The sequence below is a fragment of the Equus caballus genome, chromosome 2 (assembly GCF_041296265.1).
Source record: "Equus caballus isolate H_3958 breed thoroughbred chromosome 2, TB-T2T, whole genome shotgun sequence".
In the NCBI taxonomy this organism is placed as follows: domain Eukaryota; kingdom Metazoa; phylum Chordata; class Mammalia; order Perissodactyla; family Equidae; genus Equus; species Equus caballus.
Window position 1 is genome coordinate 67259951 of NC_091685.1, and position 20779 is coordinate 67280729.

At 35.7% G+C, this 20779-nt stretch overlaps 1 protein-coding gene across 2 annotated transcripts in view; it reads left to right on the forward strand.

The window, feature by feature from the left end:
- The window catches only part of GLRA3 (glycine receptor alpha 3), a 184456-nt gene that overhangs the window by 156060 nt on the left and 7617 nt on the right, over positions 1-20779 (forward strand). The window contains exons 8-9 of one of the 2 annotated variants that reach the window (XM_001498316.5): positions 7721-7864; positions 10126-10170. In XM_001498316.5, coding sequence (XP_001498366.4) covers positions 7721-7864; positions 10126-10170 — 189 coding nt within the window. The remainder of the gene's footprint in view (positions 1-7720; positions 7865-10125; positions 10171-20779) is intronic. The other variant, XM_014737750.3, reaches the window with a different exon arrangement.

Below are 20779 nucleotides of genomic sequence, written 5' to 3' on the forward strand. Positions count from 1 at the left end.
TAGTCTTTACAACCAGGATGATTAATAATGATAAAATCCAATATTTGGACACAGGAAGCAGACTTTCTCTATTTTCTGATGACAACACTGCGAAGTAGAATGAAGGCATAATTTTTCTGGAAACAAATAACATAAGAAGTCTACAGAACATATGATGCTTACATTCCTTTCCCTACATTATAAAACATGTTTTAGAATGGAAAAGAGAAGGCCTTGCAGTATCTCTGCAGACTCTAATGATAATTTGTCAAGCTGGTCTCCTCCTAGATTATCACATGGCAAGTAGGCGATGGTCTCCTAGCTCTCAGAACACTTCATTATAATTAATGTAAGAATGCTGTTGAGGGGACTTCATTATGTTTCCGAGGATAAAATGTTTCCCTGATCTATTTCGCTTCCCCAGAGCAACTAATTTGTTTTTATGTGGTAAATATAGTGCTCACATCTCCTTTTCTACCTTGTCTGCTATGATGGTGGTTGTCAGATTTTAAGGTCAGAACCAGCAAATACAGAGGACCTTACAATATGTATTTTGTGCACTGACTTCACTTCTAACTATCAGATAAAAGCTAATATTAAGCTGGACTGTTAAAATACAGAGGGTTATTCCTACTCAGTGTATTCACAGTTGTTAACTTGCAGTGGTAGCTTAAATAGAAGAGGCCTAATAACTAGGTGATATAGGATAGTGGTTAAGTTTATGGGCTCTGGAGTTCGGTTAGTTGTATTCAAATCCTAGCTTTGCAACTTGGTAGCTATCTTAGTCAGGTCAGGCTGCTATAACAGAATACCATACACTGGGTGGCTTATAGATAACAGAAATTTATTTCTCACAGTTCTGAGCCTGGGAAGTCCAAGTTCAAGGTACTGGCAGATTTGGTATCTGGTGATAGTCTGCTTCCTGGTTCTTAGATGGTAACCTTCTCACTGTGTCCTCTCATGGTGGGAGGGACAAGAGAGCTCTCTGATGTCCTTTTAATAAGAACATTAATCCCATTCATGAGGACTCTTCCCTCATGACCTAATCATCTCCCAAAGGCCCCACCTCCTACTACCATCACCTTGGGTTTAGATTTCAACATCTGAATTTTGGAGGGATGTGTTCAGTCTATAGCAGTAGCTACACGACAAGTTATTTTACTTAAGCAACTTATTTTACTGTCTTCTGTCTCCTCATCTTTAAAATGGGAAAAGTTTTCTCAGTGGTTGTCAGCATTAAAAGTGTTACTTTTGGATAATTGCTAAGAACACACAGTAGTTCTATGAATACTACTAAGAACATTTCCTGTCATGTTAGTTATTACAGTTGTTTCTCAAATAATAAATGGCCAATGATTGCAAGTCTCTCCATGTGGTTCAATCAATCCAACATTATCTGAGAGCCTGTGGGATAACAAGAAATGTGCTACGTCCTAGCAATTATTAAGATGCATAAGATCTGGCCCTCGTCTTAGATCACAGGGTATACTAGCCTAAAAGGAAAAAGATACATAAATGGATAATGTCAGCACGTGGGGCAAGGTCAATAATAAGATGAATTATTTGGAGTTTGCTATCAACACATAGTTTGTTAAAATATCAGTATAGATATTTCACCTTGAAGTCCTCAAAAACATACTCACTTTTACATCCCTCTAACCAAAGGTTTTGGAAAATAGAAAGCATTTAGGGATTGTGGAATAGAGTAATTAGCCAAAAGTGAGACATTCAAACAGTGCCATCCAGCAGTCACCTTGTAGGAACTACCTACAAATAAATATAATTAAAATTGCAATGAGTGATCTGCAAAACGGGTTCTGTGAGGAAAGTGGAGGTAGGAAGGTAAGAAGAGCTGTCCTTGTCTGAGCATTTGGAGAAAGTTTCCCTGAGAATGTGGCTTTTAAGCTGACACCTGAAGGATAAACAGTAGTTAAAAAGGAGTGTTCCAGACAGAAGTAAGAGGGAGTACAAAGCTGCTGAGGCAGGATGGAGCTTGTCTATTGCTTTCAGGTTCCAAGAACTAAAGGAAGGAAAGTATAATCACAGCATAACGAGCAAGTAAGAAAGTGACATAAGATAGTAATTATCACATCCTGAGAAAGGAGTTCACTGACCATCCCCCCTTCACCCTGTCCTTCTCTTCCCATTACCCTATTGTAGTGTCTTTACTGCACTTCTCTTAAATTATCTTTATGTGTTTACTTTTTATTACATATTTTCCCCAGCTTAAAAGTAAGTTCCATTAAAGATGGATCTTGTCTGTCTTACTCTTTTCTGTAACTACAACTCTAAGAACAGAACTTGGATACATCAATGGTGTTCAATAAATGTTGCATGGGAAAACATAGTGAATGAATGCCCACGGTAAGAGAAGTAAGCTGGAGGCCAATCGTAAAGTGCTGTATACACCATAAAACCGATTTTGGACTTTAAACTGAAGGAAAGTAAATGAAGAGTTTTAAGTAGAAGGAGACATAATCAGATTTGAGTTTAAAAATAATCACTAATTGTTGTGCCAAGGATAGATTTAAGAGACTGAGAAACAGATTATATTAATGTGATGGCAGTGGGAGAGGGCTGAAAATGATAAATTTGAGAAATAGCAAGAAAGTATAATTACCAGAGGTAGGTCTTTGATATGAAGGAAGGAGGAGACTCCTGGATTTGGGGGTGAACAATTTCAAACAAAGCACAGACTTGTAAAGAGAAGGCAGAGGCAGTTGTTCACTTGCTGGTTTTTGAGGGGAGTTTGGTAGAGATTCATAACTTTCTTTAATCAGATTAATTTTGATGTGCGTGAGACATCCAAAAAAATTGCTGTCAAGTACGATCCTGGCTAGAGAGGAGTCCAGTCAGGAAATAGACATTTGGGGGTCATGAGTAGAGAGGAGGAATTGAATCCATAGTAACAGACAAGGTCCACTAGTGAGAAGTCTCAGAGTGAGAACAGAAGACGCCCCAGCCATATCCCCAAGGAAGAAGGGTCCACAAAATAGAGCGGCATAGAGTGGAGGGAGGAAACCTGTCACAGGAGCCACGGGAAGAGTATGATTCAAGAGGAAGCAGTCTTCCACTGGGTGGCTGTGGAGCGGTTTCCAGGACAAAGGTCCTCCTGACAGGTGCATCTAATTGGTAAACATTTAGTTTTCATTTTCTCATACCGTTGTGTTCAAGGAGTAATACTGAGGAGACATTGCTGCTTAGAATAAAATCAAGGTTCCAACAGCTCAGTGGACAATGGGACTGGTGGCAAGGTGGTCCAGAGGGATGAACCAGATTGTAGAATGACTGCCCCACAGGACAGCAGGCAGTGGTGAGTGGAAAGTAGTGAGAATTCTGGATCACACGGGGAGTATGTTGTATGTCGTGAGTATGTTATGAGCATGCTGGAGTAAGATCTGCCATCTTTATTTTAAAGTTACTAGTCCTAGAGTTGCAGACTTCTCAGGCCCTGTGTTTGCTGTACTTGGAGGGCAGAGAGGGTGAAGGAGGAGAAAAAGTGTTGAAATTGTTGAAGAGAATCAGAGGAGAGGATGAAGAAAGGTTTTTAAAATTCAACACTCAGGAGGAGTTCACAATGAGCAGAACTGTGGAAGGCACAAATGATGTTTGCACATGTCTGTTGTCATTGAAAACGTTCATTGGATTAATTTGGAAATTAAACTTCTGATTTATCTCTTTGGTTCATGTTATTATAGGTTCAGGTTGTTAAGGAATGGGCACAGACTTTGTGAGTCATATTCTTCCAGGAATGGTGTAGCTTGAGAAAGTGACTTTGAAAGCTATATTACAACTTCCAGGACTGTATGTACTTGAGGGCAGCCAGAAATTTCTGGCATAATTGCAGAACTTGTGATATTTAAATCTATAAAAACAGATGGACACTAGCACAGCCCTGGAGTAAAGCAGAGGCATATTTCTCTTTGCTCAATAGAGGTCATTCCGATCAGTAACAGTTACACTTAACATACAAGATGTGATGCAGAGGGCTCCTTTGTTGGCATATTTCATATATAAGTTGACACCATTGGAAGTGTTGAGAAATGACCTCTTTTTAAAAGAAAGTCAATCTAATCCAAGGTATTAACGGAGCGTCATTTCAGAAAGTGAATCTCCATATGAATCATCTATGATTCACTCTTCCCCATATTTTAACATTTTATACCTTCATTTATCTGCCCTTTCAATCAGCAACTAGGTACATATATGCCAAATACTGTTGTGGTTGTGAACAAAACAGAGATGCCATCTACCCTTAAAGAGTTCACACTCTAAACAGAATGAGAACAAGAAATAAGCAATTACGATGCAATGTGTTCAGGTAGGCACAGATGCCATGAGATTCTGAATCAGACCTGGGCAAATTCTAGCCTTAGACCTCAAAGGCCAGCTATGAAAGGTGAGAGGGAGGTTTTATCTCTTACTTTATTTGCTACTCACTCCACCATAACTTTTCCCCAAATCTTGAGCCACCTCCCCTTTTAAACCACAATCTAAATTTGATCAAGATTTCCACAGGCTGACATTCAATGAAAATAACTTCACTAAATATTAAGGATAAGAAAGAAAAAAAACTACAGAAGATACAAACAGCATGAAAATAGTCAGATTTCCAAAGTATAAGGTTTTGATCCTCAAAATAACTATACACTGGGTCCGAAGACATAGTTAGTGCATCTTTTCTTGCATCTAGCCTGGCTCTCTGCTCACCTGGAGCCACATCTTCTTGAGAAAGGGACATTTATTTCTATTAGTGGAGAAGAAAACTTCCAGGTAATTGTCTATTTCCCAGGAAAAACTGAAAAAAGCCTTAGAAGTATCTTTCATTCTTAATTCTAATTCTTCACAAATTAGAGATTTTTTTTCCATGTCTAATTGACATGTTTAAGATAAGCAATAAAATGAATTAACTCATGCTTACTCCACAAAAGGTAATGATTTTACTGATACTGCTTGCATAGTATAGCACTTTGTGTAATGCATACACATATACCATAAGAAAAGACACTAAAACTCAAAGCAAACTTTCGTCCTTAAGTAATTGACATAAACAGCAATATTTGTTCAATTACAACCTCAAATCACTGCCCTATTAACCTGAGAGCAATATTAAAGCAGCTTCTTAAAGGTTACGGAATTGTTCCCTCCAAAAGGTCTTAAGAGTATATCAGTTTGTTTCTAGGACATAGGGGCCTATCTCTTCCTTTACTCTTCCCTTCCTTTCACTTCTCATTGCATTTATTTTCTAAAAATAATAATAATTTTTAAAGTTTTCTGTTCTTTTCCCTTTCTTTCTCTTCTCTCCCTTACCTTTGAAGTAACAGAAGACATAAAAACCTTGTGGAGCTAAGGAGGTGGTCAGGGTTAAGGAGATCGGGTGGGACTGGTGAGACCAGGGTCCAAGAGTCAAGGATACGGTCAGAACTGAGACAGCCAGTGGGGACCTCAGGTGTGGATCCAAAACCAATGAGGTAGCGGGGGCCAATGAGGCTCAGGCTTGGGGTGGTCAGCAGAATTAAGATATTAGTTACATAAGGAACAGGGAGAATAATTAAATACATGCTGAAAATAATGTGAGCCACTTTTCTCACAGTCAGAAAAAGTGTATATATGGAAAGAGTAAAGGCTGGAATGAACCCTGTGGTGTGGAATTGGAACTTTAAATACTAGTGTGAATTCATGTTTTAAATATAAATAGAAGGGTAGATGATACATAGATAGATAGATAGATAGACAGATAGATGATAGATAAGTTTTGTATATATGTTTATAGAAATTATATAATAATTATACAGTCATGCACCACATAACAATGTTTCAGTCAACAATGGACTGCATATACAATGGTGGTCTTGTAAGATTAGTACCATATAGCCTAGATGTGAAGTAGGCTATACCATCTAGGTATGTGTAAGTACATGCTATGATGTTTGTACAATGATGAAATTGCCTAATGATGCATTTCTCAAAACACACCCCCATCGTTAAGTGAAGCATGACTACGTATTATTATATAAAAATTTATAATTATATATGATTATAAAAATATATTACATGATATATTATATATAGATATGTGATATATCTATATATATATAAAATTCCTACCTCTATCTGCTAAGAGGGCCTAGAAGCAGTGACACTCAGGAAGCAAAGAGCATACCCAGTGCCCAGATGATGGTTTTTAAAAACTATTTTTCACTAAAGAAAGGATTCTTGTAGAAAGGGCTCAGTCAAGGACTGGAACAGGAAGAGTACAAGATGAATCCGAAATACCTTGTGCCAGAAAGTAAGGAAGTGCTCAAATCATGATGAAGACTTGCCAAAATGATATATGGGCTAACTTCTAGGAGCTCCAACTTACCCAATCTGGATAATGTGAACAGTGATGTTGATGCATTATAATCCGTGGAACAAAATGATTATTCATCAGTCCATATGATATATATAAATAGATAAATGGATAAACAAATAAATGTGGCAGACAGAAACTTTCCTTACTATATAATGTTGACTAATAAATGTAGATGAAATGATAGAATAAGAAAACTACCATTTGGAAATCATCATTGTAATAATGGATTCAGGCAAACATCATCAATGTCTAGAGGGTGAAAGTTTAAAGAGTAAGAGGATATTTATGTAGTTCCGAATCATCCCTAAACAAATAAAATTAGTAACTTTGTAGTAGAGAAACCTAGTAGACAACACCCCAACCACCCGGTCAACATTGAGCGCCTCCTGATTTGATACACTGTGAAGAACAAAGCATCACTGTTCCTGTTAAACTCCCATAACCGGAGTCTAAAATAAGGAAATATCAGATAAACTAAAAGCAAGAGACACTCAAATAACTGGTCTGCATTTATCCAAAATATCAAGATCACAGAAGGCAAGAAAAGGCTGAACAAATGTTCTACATTGGAGACTAAAGAGATATGATGACAAAATGCAATACATAATTTTAGATTAAATGCTGGCCTGGAAGAAAAAAGTTTTTCTGCTAAAAAGGGCATTATTAGAACAATTGGCGAAATAGGAATGAAATTTTAGGATTAAAGGACAGTATTTTATCAATGTTGATTTCCTGATCTTGTTGGGCATGCTAGAGTTATGTAGGAGAGTGTCCCTTTTTTTTTCAGAAAATATACATAAACATTTAGGGGTACTGGGGTATCATGTATGCACATTGCACTCAAATAGTTCAAGGAGAAAAACATGTCAATATAGATATAGATATATGGATAGATAAATGTGACCAAATGGTAACAACTAGGAAACTTGGGAGTCCTTTTTACTGTTATTGCAACATGTCTGTAAGGTTAAATTATTTCAAAACAAAAAACGTTTTTTAATAAGAAAATATGCTGAAGGTCATATAAATAAAGCTAAAAGGTCAACAGCATTATCTATATTTCGTTGTTACTTCATACTTTTCGAGCATTATACTGTATTACCTTGAAGGTTAAACTACATTTCATCTTATTTTTTCTTTCATATGTTTGGGCTGGTCCCTCATTTGAAAAAAATTTTGGCAAAAATACACATTTTAATACATAATTAATATATAAAACTTGAAAATTAACTTTTGAAAAATTCTTATTAAGTAAAAAACTATTGGGATCATTCTCTTTTTCAAGATGGTATACAAATGGTATAATTTAGAATCAGGCATGCAGTTTTGTTCGCAATGGAAGTAACAATACAAGTCAACTGCTCTCTCTCTTTCTCTCTCGGCTAGGTTTCATATGTCAAAGCTATTGACATTTGGATGGCAGTATGCCTCCTGTTTGTGTTTTCAGCACTTCTGGAATATGCAGCTGTAAATTTTGTTTCAAGACAGCACAAAGAACTTCTGAGATTTCGCAGAAAGAGAAAGAATAAAGTAAGCTATTAATTGCACTGGGTTTGCTGGGATACAAACTTTCACTAGAAAACGAATTTGTTCTATTTAATAAGGATGTATAGAAATGAAATGGAGACCGGGGACTAAGAGATTGATGTTCCTTTGGTTTTGTCTGACTGAAACTTCAATTGCCAAAAATAGCTTCAGAGAGAAAATGGTGACGTCTACCTACACTTTACATAGTATATCTGGTGACATGAGAGCTTTCTCAACTTCTTTCTAATGTACTTCCTGGAACAAAACCATTTTTTGCTTCAATTAACAAAATATGTTATTTCCTACTTGCAATGTTTCTGATGGTTTTACTTGACGTAAGTCATCACATATAACTATTAAAGTTGTTCCTTTTATGTAACTGATTATTTTAATTGTTTTCATCAAATGTTACCTATTTATTAATGCTATGATGTTTATGTAAAGCTATGTGGTCTCTTTTTTATGTATACTTTCATATTTTTAAAACATTTCTTCTGAATCCGCATGGGAAACACAATAAGGTGCTATTTTTGCCTTGTTGTCACCTGATAAATGAAACCCAGAGGAAGTTTTATTTCAAACATCGTTGGGAGACCACAGGAAGTCATAGGAGTAATCTCCTAATTGCATTTGGATGTACAGAATGGGCTTGTTCCCCTCTACTAAGAGTTGTAATTTCATCTCTCTTTACATGGACATAGTTTGATCAACTTCCTTTCCTTTTCTGTAACTCAGAGTTTTCTACTGACTAGCACATCTATGAGTTCATATTTTTTAATGTGAATGTGCCAACTGACATTTTAAAAGCAAATGGACTCTTAAGCAATAGAGAAATATCAAAGTTGCATACAACAGCAGATATTGTGGCCAGAATCCAATATACCAAAACATTTAAGTCAAAACATACTCGAATCTTAAAAATAATTGTCTGGTTCATATAGTGTCCATTCTAAGAATTTTGAATGGATTTAATTTTTTTAAAGATTCCTTATGGTTTCTGAATTACTGACTGCAATTTGTATATTCATAAACTTTTTTTTTAAAGCACTAAGCCATGATCTCTCAGTGCTAAGCCTACTCAGTATTAGACATATTCTAAAGCAGTAACTTATTCAGTCATGTCTGATTGAGCCCCCAGAATCATCACTTTCTCCAATAAATACCAACTCACAGTAGCATGGAAGGAACGTCAGTCTTGTGATACTTTTAGTAATACATTGGACCAGAAACAATGCTGGAGCTTGAATTTGATCACATATGAAAATAAAAGCACGCCATTTGTATGTTGAAACATATTTTGATGGGGAGGGAACTTCTGTTTATCTCCTCCCCCCACCCCATCCCCATCTACTGGTTTCCTTGTTCTTTCCTCATTCTCCCTCTCTCTCTTTCCTGCACTTCTTTCTCCCTCCTTAATGCCTACTGCTTCCCCTTTCATGATACTGGCAATGGCTGAAACACTATAACAAGACAAAAAATTCTATGTCACAGGGATGAAGCTTTTGTCTTTCTTTCCCATTAATGAGTGATAAAGACAACTTTCCTTTTAATATCATTAATCAGAAGTAAGGTAATATTTATTTCCCTCTGTCATTTTGGTTTGCTTTTTCACTTTTATTTTCGATTTCTCTACCTTTATCCTTCTTATACAATTTAGAATATATCAACCATGTGCTGCAAACACTAGAAATGAGAAGTATTATGCATGTGGTGTCCATAGAGGGGCTTAGAACTCAGACATTTTCCACACCCACGACATGTCCAACAGTCACAGTACCCAATGGATAATGTAATAGACTACAAGATTAGATGCTCAATTCTGGTTCCTCCTTTTTAGGAAATTATCCTTACCAAAGCAGCTCTTTCTTCAGTTTTACCACCTATAAGACTATTGAGATAAAAATATTTGATGCCATTATTCTTTAGCTCACAGAAAGACAGCAAGAGTAATTTTTCTAGTGATTGGCTCTCTAGGAAAATGTAGAAATGCAAAAATAGTAATATTATATTATTTTTTAACCTCTAGTTTAATATTAAGGGATTAAATACTATAATTAAGATTTAGTCAGGAAAATAGATTTTTTTTTTATTTCATTTCATATTTGGGGGGTGGATACCTTGCATATGTGAAAATCTATTAATTGATACATATGTGTGTTAAAATGATATATGCAATTAAAATCAATTGTGCAATTATATTTAATCATATATGACTTGATTCTCTGGTTTCTCAATCCCTCCTGGTCCACTTTACCTTCCGACAGACAGAAGCTTTTGCATTGGAGAAGTTTTACCGTTTCTCAGACACGGTAAATTCATTTTCTTAACTCTAAGTAGAGGAATGTGGTCATCAGTAAAAAAGCAGACGGCATATTCTGCACCCAGGCAGTGTTTGGTGGGGAAACACAGCTCTTTGCGTATTTAAAGCCAAACTACCGCTAGCCGGCTTCAGCTAAGAGGCATATTCTCTTTCTAACAACTCCATTTGTCTTCCCTCACTCAGTAGAAGGTTATTTAATTATCATCCTTCATCTTATTAACTGAGTTATTTGATTATTCAAAATGATTTTTAAATATATGTTAAACAGAAATGTCACATATATCTTCCAATAGTCTCTGTAGAAGAAATAATCATATGCCTTGATAAAGTTAGTTTCAAAATAAATGGAAGATTTATTTATACAGACAAGTTCTCCAAGCAGGCCTTCTTGCCAGAAAATAGAGACCTAAAAATAAGGCAAAAATAAAATATTTTGTCCAGCCCATGTATCTTCAGAATTCATTCTTAATGTTAAGATATGTTGAGATTCTTTATACTAAATGAATGATTGTGGTTTTGATAGTAGCATCCTTTGAAATTTTTGGTTAAAAAGACGTCAGAAGGACACATATCCAAGTATAATGGCTAAATATTTAGAAAGGTAGGCTACAGTAGAGCGTATTAGTGACTTGACTTGGCAGCCCATAATGTAGCCCTCAATGATTGAATTTAAGCACACCAAAGGCAGAATTAACCCTGGGAAATCGTATACAAACAGCTCAGTCTACTAAACTAAAATTTCTGGGGTAAAGTTTACTTAAAAATATCTCCCCAGATGATTCTATTGCACACCTTAGTTAAGAATAGATATAATGTTAGATGAATAGACAAAAGACATAATGTTAGATAAATATTAAGTAGCAGATAGCTAGGCCTAGTATTATTTTAAAGCACTTATTAAGTTTTCTTGTATTATAATATATACTCACTCAACTATTTTTCTTTTATGCTAAAATTGCATTTGTTCCCAATATAACTAGCCACTTCTTCATTTTTCATACCTGAAAAAAAATTTCACATAATTCAATTATCTTTATTTGATTATCTTAACTGTAAATTTAAAATTTTTTAATTACATTGAATTTACATAATCAGATATAGTAGGCTCTTTGGGAGAGAAATATATTTAAATTTCCAGTAACTAAACAAATAATGTTTATAAAAGCATTAGTATAAAAGATATATATTCAATTAAAAATTGCTTTAGAAAACAATGCAAAAAGAACTTTGATGAAAAATCAAGTTTACCTCACCAAAAGTCAATAAATACTTATTTTAAAAAAAGAAACATGGTAATGCAAATTAATTCATTAGAAATTATATACATCCCATTTCTTTTTATAATTCATTAGAAATTATATACATCCCATTTCTTTTTATAATATTCTAATCATTGTGCAAATTTGATCATTCTGACTTTTTGAAAACTATTTTCCTTAACCTAATAACTCTCTGAGCCAAGTGAACTCATCAATTTTTCAAATTGTGTATTTTGCTTAAAAATAGTCTGAACATTCTAAATCTTTAAATGAACATAATCCAAATGAGTCTAAATATTGACCCAATGCTCTTTATTTTCATGAGTACTGATTTACCTGAGTGTTTCTTAGCACTCTAATCACTCAGAATAGGCAAAGTAAACAGAGTAGCCTCATTATAGAAAGTTTGTCACTACAGGGTACCTTACACTGATGTAAATATTATTCCTAGAAAAGTTTAACTTGGTTCAGCATTGGCTTAGGAATTGCATACGATATTTTACATCTTACTTTTTCCTCCATTAAGGTACGAGAGAAACTTTTGTCTGTTGTGAAAGAATACAAGTTTGCTCCTATATCCAAATTTCCCCACCCCACACTGTCATAGCCTGCTGTGTGCTGATCACCCACCGCTCCTGTCATAGATGCTTATCCCTAGTGCTGTGTGTGTAGGTGTATGCATGATATGAAAGCATTTTGATTAGAAGTTGCTCTTCCCATATATAGGTTGTCATTACTTTAGCCCTGGAGGGTTATAAAGACATGCCAAAATAGTGTTGAACACATGTTATTTGTTGAGAGATACAGATGATATGGAATTGCTTTAGTGCATTTCATGTAGCTTCTTCTGCATTGCAATGTAATGATGCAATAGTTTGCTGAGAGAATACACACACAGTATTCTAGTATCTCCGTGTTCCTACTTATTACTGTATATTAATTAATATTTATATACACAAATGAAATAAGAATGAGCCGTTAGTTCTAGATTTAAGAAATAGTGACCAAATTTGTATTTTACTAGGCATGATGGTTATCTCTTTTTAATAAAGGTATCACTGACTTCATTTTGACTATCTGTACAAAAACATAGTTATTTTATTTACTTATGTATTTATGTTCTGTCCTACTTAAAAAAAACTCAAGATAACTTCTAAAACTAGCAAATAATGTATTTTTCTGCTCTGTACATTTTGTCAGCTCTATAGTCTTAGGACAAATACAGCTATACATATATGTTATTTTGGCTGAAGGGATGAGATTCAACAGTTGAAAGCAATCTGGCACCCATATACACTAAACTATTTAATATAGTTTTCATTCCAGGTCAGTTTATGCTATATTCTAGAATATAAGATATTCTTTCAATAGATAAATATTTCCAACAAATTTCTTTGGTACATACCTGAGGAAAAGTCATTTCCCAATAATTTCAAACTAAATTCTTCTGAATGACTGATATACAGGCATTACAAATTTTATCCTTTCAAGTAAAACAACAATTGTAAGAATTTAATTATTTCTTACAAACAAAAATTTAGAGTTTATGTTAAATGAAGCTATTTCTTAGAGACATATCCCCACTGAAATGTCTGTTTGGGAAAATGATATTTGATAGAGTAATATAATCTCTACTTTAATTTCACATGCATTATAGTAACTTCCATTTCAAAGTTAGCTAAAAGTGACATATTGCTTTTTACATATGCTGTCTATAACATATTTTCTTATGTCACTCCATAATTATGAGTTGGCATTGAAAGAATCTAGCACATTATGCTAGAAATAGATATATAGACATTTTAAAAAATTATTTCATTGATTTCTCATCAATCCTCTAAAATATATGTATATTTCAGCTAAAACATTCATCTTTTTAAGCTTACATTTTACCATTCAATAGTCTCCAAGCCATTTCTGAATCTCAATTCAATGTGCCAAGCATAAACTTGGCTAATTTATAACTAATTCATATGTCATCTATAATAAATGCAATGTTCTCTTGGGAGCTGGATTCCAAAGAATTTTATATTGATAATTGTCTTGCAACTATAAAGTTTTCTGTTTTGGGGGGATTTTTTGTGTGTGAGGAAGATTGGTCCTGAGCTAAATCTGTTGCCAATCTTCCTCTTTTTGCTTGAGGAAGAATGTCCCTGAGCTAGCACCTGTGCCAATCTTCCTCTATTTTCTATGTGAGACACCACCACAGCATGGCTTGATGAGCCCTGTGTAGGTCCGCACACAGGATCTGAAGCCACCAAACCCAGTCCACGGAAGCAGAGCACACGAACTTAATTACTATGCCACTGGGATGACACCTATAAAGTATTTTTAACCTCATCTATGACTGCATTCTTTTTAAGCCTTCCATTTTTAAATGATATAGAAATGTATATAGACATATTAAACCGAATATTCTATTTTAGGCTGATGTTTATTTTAGAAAGACAATTTTGCAATTCATTCATGTACTTCGTCTTACCTCAGAATTTTGCATGATGGTGATTTTTCTCAACAAAAATAAGTCATTGTTATGTTTACTAGTAATTTTTTTCAAAATCCACACACTTTGAAATCATGTAAATGGAAGTTAATAACAATTCACCTTTCTGTTCTCTGTCATTTTCCTACTTGGCAATTAAAAGTTAAAGAAAAAGTATTTAAATAAAAAGAACTTTGAGATAATTAACATCTTGATTGTAGAAAGAACACCCAAAGGAATCTACTAAGGGAGAAATGTTAGGATGAAAATAACACATTTAATGCTGTTGTATCTCACAGCAATTCACATAATTAATCATCACTCATGCTCTCTTAGATGCTCAATGTTTTGTTACCACTCACTGGCAATCTTCATGGCTTCACCATGTCCACACACAAATAAGATTTTTGGGGCCATTCATTTTTGAAGATAGGGAATTAATTCTTATCTCACATTGATGTTAATATATTATGTTTGATGTTAGAGAAGAAGTAATTCAACTGAATGACTGTGTCTACACTTGGATTTTCTATCTCTAATTTTTCTAGTTATAATATGCATGTTACATGAGTCAGTCTTTGGCATAATTCTCTAAATAAATGAAAAAGCACTTACAATGTTTCACAATGTGGTATTGATGCTCAATTACTGAAACATTTTTCTAATTTCCAAATTCGTGAATGGGTCCTCCTGTAGGAAGAATTGTTCACTAACTAAATGGCTTTTTTACATTCTTCATTGCCTACCCTTCTGACTTGCTTGAAGCATATTAAGAGGATTTATTTGTGGGTAAATTGAGCTATTTCTTCAATTTTACCTTTTTAATCAGCCACGTTCTTCAGCTCATTTTCAGTTCATTCTATTTAATCTTATTATTGCCTATATTTTGAGTTAAGTTCCTTAATTTTATGAACATTAAATATTGACCAACACATAGTGTCTGAGTCAAAAGTTTTAGATGTATGTCCAAACACCTTGCTTTTTTGGCCTTTAGTCCATTAGAAATTCAAGCTGAAGATGTCTCCAGAAAACTGAATTATCTCAAAGAAATATTTGAGTGCTAACTGAAATAAAGACTATCACTGTACATCCAAACATGCATGAACACAGGATAATTTTATGACGGAGTTTTACAAAGCAGAGAAACTGTTTTAGTCATAAAATAATTTAATGCACCTTCTAATATAGTAAACTAATATTAATGATGAGCTATTAGAAAAACCTCATCCGTACTTAAAATTATTACTTTAAGTGTAGCACTTCAAAAAAATCCCAATAGACCAGTCATTTAAAAAAAAGATCACATGACCTTTTTGAGGTATCAGGTCCTTGCTCTCTTTCGCCCTCTGACAACCTCTGGGGGCAGATTGAGTCTGCTCCAATAGCGCTCGATCCTGTTTCTAAGAAGTGAGATGACTCCATGTACCTTGTCTCACGGGCACACCTAAAATATTTGTACTGTTTCACGGAACACATTTACAACACTAAAGACTCTTTGACTGCAGAAATTAGATTTGCAAAGAATCCCAGCAGCCATGTAGCAAAATCCATCTATTGTGACAACGAGACAGTGAGGCCTACAGTAGCGAAGTGATCTTTTCAGTTTTGTGCTATTGGTTAATTTTTAGTCAAAAGAACACAAGTGCAAGGCCACCTGAGGAGTAAGCAACCGGGTAGGTCTATTTTATGTAGCACTTTAGTGCTGGTTTAGTTTCTGTCGATTTAAAATATCTAATAGTAAAATGATGCAAGTTGTTATTAGTATTTTCCTCTCCTAGTGTGTACTCTGCAATTTTCATAATTATACAGTTATAACAAACAAAATATTGATGATACAATAGCAACAATCTGAGTACCTTATCAGATGCTTTATATATTTTTTGTCACCTTAAAAAACCTGCTACATTGTGCTGTATTCTTCTTTTCCTAGAATAAGAAACCAAGAATCTGTGATTTAAGAAATTAAGACTATCCAGACTCCTGGCAATAAATGAGGAAGCCATGGAATTTCTTAACTAAAATAAAACATTTGAATTTTGAACATCAGTCATGAGTCAGATTTTAAATTTGGACCATCTAGTATATTTGTGATTATATAAAATATTTGAAAACTATTTCTTATAGCACAAATATACTTTTTATAATGGAAATACCCAATCTGTTTTCATTTTTTAGAACATAAGTCTTCCTCAACACCTTGTTTTCTATTACCATTGCCATGAAATAGATACTTGAACAAGACATTTTAATGAGGGAAATGTTTATACTAAAATTAAAAGTTTCTATTTCTTCAAATCTAAAATTAACAGGAAAGCCATTGGTGATACATTTGTTAGTGCAATTATATTACATTTGAAAACAATAATGCGCTAAATCACATTATATAACATTTATCCAAAGTATATTTCCTAAGATATGCCTAGATCCTGTAGTAAATTTAAAAGTAGACAAAGATACAGATCATACAGATAGACCTTATAGATAAGATGTCTGTCTGTAGAAATATAGGCATATACCTAGAAACAGCCTTACTTAAAAACAGGAATTATTAAAAAATAAAATAATAGTTCAATACTAACACAAAAGGCAGCCAGCCCTGATGCTCTAGTGCTGAAGACTTGGTGTTCTCACTGCCATGGTCTGGATTTGTTTCCTGGCCAGGGAACCACACCACCCCTCTGTTGGGTGTCATACTGTGGCATCTGCATGTTGCTATGATGCTGAAAGCTATGCCACAGGTTTTAAAAATACCAGCAGGGTCACCCATAGTGGACAGGTTTCAGCGGAGCTTCCAGACTAAAACAGAGTAGGAATAAGGACCTGGCGACCCACTTCTGAAAAAATTGGCCATGAAAACTCTATGAATAGCAGTGGAGCATTGTCTGATGCAGCAGCAGGCTTCCGCTGTGCTGTACACAGAGTCTCTGGGAGTCGGAATCAACTCCACGTCAATAAGAGCAAAACACACAAGCATCATTACAGAGTATGTTTTTGTAAACTACCATTTAAAATGCAAATTAGAAAGTGTTAGAGGAATTCAAAAAATGTTATATCACTATGACTTCAAGTTGACAGATAGCTGCATTGTGCTTCTTGGAAACTTTGGTTTCTACAGCTTGACTGTGCATTATAATCACCTAAAGAACTTGCTGGAAATGCAGATTACTGTGACAACCTAAATACTAATAAGTACAAATCTCTGCAATTGAAATGCAGAAAACTGGATCCCAGGAATCCTTCCCAGTGATTCCGAGACAGGGGTTACGTACACCACAGTGTGAGACACGCTGCCCTCACCTAGACTATCATTATTGCAAGCACAAAGAATGATAGTCACTTTACACGTTGTTCCAGCTTTTATGATGGACCAACGCTATGAAAGACAATTAAATTTAAATTGTTCATTTTCTATTAAAACCAATATCCAAATGTGAAGTAACTCTGTTCAGTACAGCACCATAGCTCTGATTCCAGGTTTGAGAAGGCGACCATACCTACAAGACAGAAATAAGCTTTAATGTTATATAGCACTCACTTAATTTTATAGAGGGATAAAAGGCAGGAGACACAGCTGATAAAGTATCTTCATCTAATTGGGAGGCCTCACAGCTATTCAAGCACAAGACTTTTTGTTCCCTTGCCCACAGAGAGCGTGACTGTCTCCCTAGTTTAAAGAAAGATATAGCATCGTAAATAGCAATGATCCCTTCAACTAGAAAATGCAAATGCTCTTGTGGACCCAGAACCATCATATCAGGTAGCACAAAAGAAAAACCTGTGAGATGGGAAAGACAGAGTGGTGTCACAGCATCGCCCTCCACCCCACACACTTCCACCATTGGAAACCAGAAATCTTTCTAAAGGCATTCTTCCTTTCTGTCACTCATACCCACATGTTCTCCATACTCATCCAGTGAACTAGCCAGCCCTTCATGTCCTTGTCATTCTCTCTTTAACAATAAATGTGTTAATTGCTCATTCCAATTTCTATTTTAAACCACTGTGCCGTGAATGGATATGATATGCCGTTACTATGTTGTACTCTTGGGCCATTTTATACACCAGCCATCTTTAAATGTGTTCCTTTGTCCAACGAGATCTATTCTAGGGGCCCAAACTGATATAAAAATGCTGTGTTCCAAGCCATTAATAGAATTTTCAGCTGTGGCTTCTGTTATATTGTTAACAAAGCCCAAGATGGACTAGCTGTCTACTTCTGCCAAAATCCATTCAATCCTCCAGAAGCCATGGGCAAAGACCCTAAGTATTCCATCTGCCAACTATGTGTTAGCATTTGTCCTTGGGAGAGGAAAATTACCCGAAGGCAATTTTCAAGCAATTTGTTCACTTATTAATATTCAGGACAACTCTCACCACATCAATGGTCTTCATTGGGCCACAAAGGAATATGTCAGTTTTTTCCATTGCTGCATGGCCTGGACACCACCACGGCTACATCCATGGCCTATTCAAGACATCTGCCTTGGCACTCTATTTGCCTTCTGAGCCAACAACTAGGTAGTGATTACATGACTTAATTTAATTCTACCTTGGAATTTCTATAAGAAATTGCATCTCCCACTCTGGGATGTTCTTAATTATCCATTTACAAGGGCCCATTTGCCTGACGATAAAGTAAGGCTAGGGCCTGGGAGTTTTTGAACATCCAGATGTTGTTCTGAGAGCAAGAACCAATTCTTCTGATAGTGCCACATATACTGGTTCTCAAGTCAGCCCATTGCATAGACTTACCTTGCTTTCTTCAGCTAGAGTTATTCATTCTACTGCAGGCATCGGAGTTTCCATTGGCGAACCAGGTGACATGTTTGCCTCTGTGGGAATAGAATTATGAGGCTCATACCACTCTAGGCAGTTCAACGAGAGGTTCCATCACTGATCCATTGTCAGATACACTACTTTTTCATGGATGTGAGGTACTTTACCAGAGTTATTCCCCCTATCTTGTTCCTGAATATACGATTTTTATTTTATCAGGGAACTTAGACTAGAAGGCCTTTTTGGCATTACTCATGACATGGTAGATATTCTAGTACTAAATATAGTCGGATCACTTTCAGATTCCTTCAGTTTGAGAAGTTGTTTCTATCAAAGCACAAGAGAATGCCAGTAGCTGTCATTCAAATAGATTATAGCTGCTCACAACATCAGAGAGTTTTCTAGTCTAGAATCCTAACAGCCACCTTAGGGTTCCACTATTGAGCTTTTTCTGGAAACTCTAGTCTACATGTGTTTTAGTAGCAGATTCCTACAGTCCCTGAATTTTAAGGCCTCAGAGAGACTGCTTGGGCTATTTCCTACCTCCAGTCTCTCATAGTTTATCCTTGTTCCCCTTTCATATTCAGTCTTTCTTTCAGTAACTTTATACGGTGTGGCCAACAGAAATCCAAAATGTATCTGCCAGATTTCAAACAGTGCTACAAGCTGTTTTTCTCATAGTAGGATCCAGAAGAGATAAAATTTGTCCTTTATTGTTTGTGAATTTTCTCTAGTAGTTTGTCCAGGTTATTTCCAGAAACTGGACTGATGGGCCTGGGCCCTGAATTTGAGCTGGATTAGTTAGCCACTTTTACCGACAGTTTCCAAAGCCTCCCTTGACTTTCTCCTCAGTCAGTGAAACTATCATATACCATTACATGAAACTATCATGTATCATTAACCAACTTGCTTTTGACAGTGATCAGGACCGAACTGTTTCCAAGCGGGTTGTGACAATATGCTAGATAGAGAATTCAGGTTTCCTTGATTGGGTATACCCCACATGAAGACACATAATGTTTGACTTTTTTTTAAATTGGGATTAAAAGGAAAGCCTGAGTCAAGTCTATCAAAGTACACTAGCCTCTTTTGTCCTTCTGAAACTCTTGAACAGTTTCCACTGTGTCCATCATGGTGGAAGCTGTTAGGGGACTTCTTTAGTGAAAGCAAGTAGTCAGCAGTCAGCCTACAGAACCCATTCAGTTTTATCATAGGCCAGGTCAAGCTATTCTAGAGAAAATGAATGAGGGATTAGCACTCCTGCTTCCACCGTTTCCTTAATCAGAGATGAGAGTTTCTTTTATCTTCCTGGAATCTTGCACTGTTTAACAGTTACTACAGAGGAAGGTTTAGGTAATTCTAAGGGCTCCCATTTTAGAGTACATTCAACTACAACTGGACTAAGGAACAACTGCCCAAGATTAGGTTCAAGCCAGAAATTGCAATATTCTTCATTCATGTGTTACTTCCTTTCCAATTATACATTTAGCCAAAGGTGATGCCACCTACTAGATATATCTTAGTCCCTTATTTTTCTACCTGAGGTTTTTACTGTGACCTTGAGACCTACTACCACAGCATCACCATGACTCCTTCTCTGCTCCACTAGCTTCTCTTTTGCTCTTAATATTTCATTCTCGTTCCCCAACAGTATCACTGGCATTCAGTAATCCAAAAAAGCTGTGTTTACCAGCCCCAACCATTCAACTTTAACCACAGTTGTGGCCTTGGAATCCCACTCAGAATTGGGCAAAGAGATTCTGGCCTTCAAGTCAGTCTTCTTTGTTTCAGCTGCCTTAACGGATGGAGTAAATTCAGCAACCCATATCAGTGTCTTTTGTTTCCATTCCCCATTGGCATCATTGGATTTAACTTCTGAGATGAAAGCAGCAAATTTAACAGAGTTCCTTAAGGGAAGCAGCTGCCGGAACTGGAACAGATTTCCTTCCTCCCAGCGGGTGATAATGTGCCAGGAAATTTTTCCTAGGATTCCTGTCAATTTTCATTTTGTGTCTTAAAAGCCACCTAAAGAGAGCTTATAGATTTACCTCTGGCCATGATCTTTCTTCTGAATAGCCCAG